Consider the following 6,377-nt stretch of genomic DNA (forward strand, 5'->3'; position numbering starts at 1 on the left):
AAGAACTGTTACAAACGTCCTTGATTTATTTATCCTTCTCGGAATCCTATTCATTTATCTTTATCGTAACATATTAACGATTATCTGCGCTAAATCGAGAGAAACTTCCTCCGATTGTGGCCTTCGTCCGCGAACGAATCTCTGCGATAATCGTGACCTACCAATGGTCGCGAGGACAATTCGCGTCAGCTGCCCGAAGTTACTCGAAGACCGATAAACCGAGACATTAAACGGAGAAGTTTCCGTCGGAATGGAAGGAACTCCTAAAGGTAAGAGAGAACGCTATCGAAGCGCGACCTAAGTCAAGCACATCGGTGCCAAATTATAACTCAATCGCCGCCCACGTCGGCATATTCGCGCCAACATCATTAACAATTAATTCTCGATTTACTTTACACGTATATCGTTATTACTTATTTTTCTTTTTTAGTTTTATTTAGTTTAGTTTTGTTATTAGTTTCATAAATATAATATATTTAACTTTATTGTTACTTTTTTAATACTTATTAACAATTAATTCTCGACTCACTTTAGTACATGTATATCGTTATTTTTTTTTTAGTTTTATTATTTAGTTTAGTTTTGTTATTAGTTTCATAAATATAGTATTTAGTTTTATTGTTACTCTTTTAATACTTATTAACTATTATTTATATTATTTCGCGAGAGATTAACGATTGTTATATAGACCTAACGATTTTTCACGATCGCGTACGAATTATTATCGTAAATACTCTTCACCGAAAATGAATCTAGCCTCGTTCAACTGTCGTCCTGTTTCTTCGAGATATTCAGCTCTTTCTGTATCCACTCTAGAGTTTTGCCTTTAGTTTCAGGCACGTAAGTGTACGTGAAGACGACAGCGAGAAAACTGCACACGGTGAAGAACCAAAAAGTCACATGTGTCCCGATATTCTCAGCCACGATCGGGTACCACTTCACGATGATGAAAGAACATACGTTACAAATGACCATGACTATCATGCCGCCAAGGACCTTGACGTTCGTGGGGAAGAGCTCGCCAAGCATAGTAAACGGCAGTGTGCCCAAACCTATGGAGTAGAGAGCCATGTACAAGATTGTGCCGGTGGCAGGCAACCACTCCAATCCGTTGGTGTTCATGTGATCTTGCTGGAGATAAAAATACGTTCCTGCCATCGCGGTCGAACAGCCTGTCCCGATCGAGGAGATCATCAATAGCATTCGTCTGCCACAGTAATCGGTCAAGAGCATGCACACACCCGAAAACACCGTTTGCACGCAACCCAGTATGATGGTTAAGTACTTCCCCTGCAAGTTGGTTTGCGCCTTATCAAAGATCGCTTCGGCGTAATGTATGAAGGCCTGGCTGCCACTTAATTGTTGCAATATAATCAAACCTAGCTCGGTTATCAAGGCCCTGCAATATGAAATTTGCTAATTAAATAAAAATATAATTTTATTCTTAGAGAATATCCTCTTACATATAGTCTTTTCTAGAGGATTCTTCTAAAACTAAAAAGAAAATATTCTAAACATAATACTCTTTAAAGTTAGAGGAATTTTGTCTTTACAAATCTTTTATCTACTAAATCTATCAAATCTTCTCAATAGCAATTATTTTTTACACTGAGAGAAAAAATATATAAAAAATAATAAATATTTATTTGGCTTTATTTGATACTAATATAATATATTTAATTAAATATAAATATAAATTATTTTATTTGAATGAAATAAACAATTGTTTTCACGAAAAGCTAAGATTCTCTTAAAATAAAAAAGAAATTATATGTATTATATAATAATTTATTATTTTATGTGAAAAATATTTATATTAGTATAAGTATAAATATGTTATTACTATTAAATAAGTATTTATTATTTCTTAGATACTTTTTAGATATATTTTTTTATATATTTTTAAATTATAGATTAGATATTCTTAGTTATTTTAAATATTTCTTTAGATACTTTTAGATATTTTTTTTAGATATTTCTTAGATATTTTCTTATTTTTTCTCTTAGTAAAAGGACATTCTGCTTCAAATATACTCCTCAAAAGGAAAACAGTAAATGAATTGCCAATTAATAATTCATTTCAACAGGAAAAGAGAAAAATCAGCAAGAATTTTTGCTTAAAATATAGGATTATATAGAAAATAGCACCTTGCAATTAACCCAGGTAGCAGACTCACGTCAAAATGACGTCCAAATCTGATCAATTCGTGACCAAAAATGACCAAGAAATAACCAAAAATGTCGTGAAAGTGCCGTCAAAATGACGGTCTAATGTCACAGACCGATGACAACATTTTAGACGACTTAATGACGATTTATGACGTCTCTAAACATCAATAATACGTTATTAAGACGTTGTACAGAAACATCATTAAGACGTCACAAAAAAGACGTCTTAAAGATGTCGTTATTTAGTCACTTGACATCATTCGACCAGTTATGACTAGTTTTTGACGTTATTTTGACGTGAGTTTGCTACTTGGGAAAGTTCTTCTTTTAAATGTTACAATATTTTTCTTGTAAAGGAATCTCTTGAGACTATATATGTATACACTGAAAGAAAAAATATTTAAGAAATAAAAAATTATTTAGTGAAGGTACTAACATATTCAACTTATATTAATATAAAATATTTCTTTAAAGAAAAAGATATGTGTTATTAACGATACGATGAAAAAATTCAACCCGAAATTTTATATTAATTCATGAATGATCGTTAACGATGAAAGATTAAATTTGACGTCTTACCTACGATTACCCGGGACGAATAAGATCTCTCTGAACCCAGTGTCGTTCAACAGATCGATTTTCACGGCTTGCTCGATAGTGTCCGCCTCTTCGCTGACATTTTCTCTGCCTCTCAATTCGACAAGAGCTTTTACGGCCTTCTTCCTGTTGCCGCAGCGCATCAGATAGTATGGAGACTCCGGCAACCAGATAAAAGTAACCATAAATACAAGAGGCATCGCTATGCACACGAGCGAGAAATTCTTCACAGAAAGAAACGGGCCTATTGAATACGCGACCAGAGAGCCGAATTTCACCGAGACCGTGAAGAACGATCCCAGAATACCGCGGATATTCGCCGGCGAGATCTCGCCCAGGTATATCGGCGACGCCACATAGGTGCCGCCCAAAGATAGCCCGCACATGAACCTCGCTATGTACAATTCCTAAAGAGCAGAAAAACGAAGGATGAAAAATTTAAACGTCGAATTAACTCTCATCAGGTCGAATCCATTTGCCTTACGCGAAAATAAACGTTATCTCTTCTCATGGATATTACGTCAAATCGGGGTAATTATAGAAAAATGTTTATTCGAATGAATTCTCAAAAATAAGAAAATCAATCTGGATAATTGGAAAATAATTAGCATCTCTTTACGCTTCTTTTAAACCAAAACTGATTTCCAGGAAGTGTATTTAATGAACGTCGTCGCAATCACAAAAAAGATTTTTCGCAATCTGTATTCACTTTAAACTAACACTTTTTAACTATATAATCAACTATATATCAACTGCTAACGGCGATTTTAGATCTTTATCAACATTTGTAGCGCAAAATCAAACAACGATCATTATTTCAACTATTATCGTACTTTTATTCCTGTTTTACCTACTTGCTGTTTTGTTCATAAAACAACCTTCAAGTAAAGCAGACATACAAGTACGTTGATAGTTTAGATAATAGCCATTGTTTAGAGATTGACGGCGCTACAGATGTTGGCAAACATTTTAGATAGGAGACGATAAACGATTAGCAATCTATGATTACATAGTCAAAGATTTTAGATCTGTGAAGTAATATCTCATAGTACAAATTTTTACAAAACCGACAAAACATTTATTTTTTGGTACATAATTTATTCAATTTGTCCATAAATAATATCGCTTTATCCACCCATATAAGAGAAAAAGTTACAACCAAATAAAAAATATTGTTATGAGCATCCTTAAAAAAATTTGTCTTCAAATTACATATTGATATAGAGCGAAATTATTTATGGACAGATGTGAACAAAACTTAAGCAAACGAATGCTACGTCAATATTTACAAACTCGCACTTCGCAGACTTATATTCGTTTCGATAAAATAACGAGGTGCAGAATAGTTATCAGTGTAGTTATCAGTATTTAAATTTATTTTTGCGAAAATAAAGTATATCTGCTTCTTTGAGTATTTTAATCAGCAGCATTGTTTTATATATATATATATATATATATATATATATATATATATATATGATTTAATTTATTTTATCGGATTTGCATTACTTATCAATGTATGCTACACACACATATATATATATATATATATATATAGCATACATTGATAAGTGATGCAAATCTGATAAAATAAATTAAGACTTACACATTATTATGAAACTGCATCGCTAATTAAAATTCACAACGTTCGAAGACATTTCTTGTACTTTGAATGTACTTTCTTTCCTCTTTATCTCCCTTCCCAAAAAATTATTTCGTACTTCAAATTAAAATGTTATGCTTATACTGATACAAAATAAATGATGTTATACAAAAGCACATTCATCATAAAATTCATTAATCAAAAATAAAGATACATTTTCCAAAGATATGACATATGTTTTCCCATTTGCCCGCTCAATCAAGATAAGAAACTTCGCTCGACGAAGAGGTTAACGACCAAATCGAAATCTCATGTATTTTAATCATTAATTCAAGAATACTTTGAAACATACAAGCGATGTAGCATTTTGTACGAAGTGTCCGAATATAAATGCCGCGTAATTACCCATGGCGACGTCGCGAAGCTTATCATTAGGCAACCAATTATCCCGGGCACAGTTGTAACTATCATGCTGTTTTTTCTGCCAATTAAGTTCACGATGAACTTAGAGACGATGGCACCGCCGGTCGAACCGACAATAAGTAAGGATGCCACCCAGGAGGCTTGCTCCGTGCTCAGATGCGGAAGCTCATCTCCATCGCCGCTCAATTTTGGCAGAGCCGGCGATGCCCAGCCGAAAAATTGACCGACAGACATCGCCCCTATATTGCCTGGTAGAAAAGTACACACTCCGAAGATTACTAATGACTGACAGCATTAACACGTTCGTTATCACGATTTATTTGGGAAAATTCTTTCCACAATTCTTTCTACATCACGTTTGTTTTCATGTAATGGTGTAGACTTACTTGTTTATACGCGGATATACAAAAAGAAATGTTGTCATACATATGTGACGTTGGTAGCGAATATATTAAGTAAAATTGCAAATTTTAAATAAAGATGAACGTGAAGTGAGAGATCGATCGGTAAGTCACACATATATGACACTGGCAACAAACATATTAATATAGTTGATAAAATAGTATATTTTGAAGAGTATTAATAAATTGACATTATCCTAACAGATAGAAAAAAGCAATGTTTACAACAAAAATTAGTATATTCCCGATTGGTATATTTTCCGAAAGATTGAACCTAGTGAGACAGTACGAGGAAGTGCGAGATCTTTACAGAAGTAAAAAACACTTCCAAATGAACATATCTTGTATTAATTTCTATTAAATTTATTTCACCACGATTACTGATAAGACATCTCACTTTTGTTCTGTTTTTTAGTTATTCTCCGATGCATACACACCTATTACAGCCACGAGAAGTATCTTGTTCATTTCGATGGAGCCGTTTGCACGCGTAAGATATAACTGAACCTTGTGCGTTCATATAATAAAAACTCTTTGATAAGCCACCACCTAGCTGTAATTTAGATAATCTTGACACACTGAAGAAAAAAGGATAGAGCAAAGCTACTTTATCTGAAAGAGCATACAAATTACCAGTGTTATCACAGGTGAAGCAAAGAACTCAATATAAATCATTATTGTTAACATTAATAACAACTAATACGTAAAATATCTCGCAATACGCATTATAAGAACTTTCATATTGTCGATTAAAATCTCTTATATCATCGTTATCAGTGATCTTTGCATCAGGATGTATATCAGTTCATGCAGTTTGTTATTGAATTGACATTGAAGCAGTTTGAAGTACGATAGTGAGAATCTGAAGATTTGCATTGACAATCGTGATAAAGATGCTACGTATTTCGATTGATTCCGGATTTTTTTTAGAGCTGATGGAAAGAATGCGTGTATTTAATATATACAGGGTGTTCGGAAAGTACCGGGACGCCCGAATATCAAGAAAAATATAAGTTTTATAAAAAAATGTTTCAGACAAAAGTTGTGGCGTTTAAAAAGATGTATTTACTGATCACATCAGTTTGACCTTGGGTTGCGTAGCGAAGGTCAGGTCAAGGTCACATTAATTTTTTTAAATGGAACACCCCATTTTTCATTGCATATTCTTATAGCACATCTCGAGA

The 6,377-nt window shown here is 33.3% G+C and overlaps 1 protein-coding gene across 2 annotated transcripts in view; it reads right to left on the bottom strand.

Annotated features, from left to right (window-relative positions):
* Positions 1–8: 8 nt before the first annotated feature.
* The window catches only part of LOC116852234 (facilitated trehalose transporter Tret1-like), an 8,561-nt gene continuing 2,192 nt past the window's right edge, over positions 9–6,377 (bottom strand). The window contains exons 1-5 of one of the 2 annotated variants that reach the window (XM_032832362.1): positions 5,827–6,240; positions 5,631–5,746; positions 4,775–5,040; positions 2,749–3,173; positions 9–1,399 (exon numbers count right to left, since the gene is read on the bottom strand). In XM_032832362.1, coding sequence (XP_032688253.1) covers positions 763–1,399; positions 2,749–3,173; positions 4,775–5,040; positions 5,631–5,661 — 1,359 coding nt within the window. In that variant the 5' untranslated portion in view covers positions 5,662–5,746; positions 5,827–6,240 and the 3' untranslated portion in view covers positions 9–762. Of the gene's footprint in view, positions 1,400–2,748; positions 3,174–4,774; positions 5,041–5,630; positions 5,747–5,826; positions 6,241–6,377 lie in introns of those variants that run through there. The other variant, XM_032832361.1, reaches the window with a different exon arrangement.

This window comes from Odontomachus brunneus, unplaced genomic scaffold (assembly GCF_010583005.1).
Source record: "Odontomachus brunneus isolate Ranch 3 - 2012 unplaced genomic scaffold, Obru_v1 Obru_scaffold_208, whole genome shotgun sequence".
Classification (NCBI taxonomy): Eukaryota; Metazoa; Arthropoda; class Insecta; order Hymenoptera; family Formicidae; genus Odontomachus; species Odontomachus brunneus.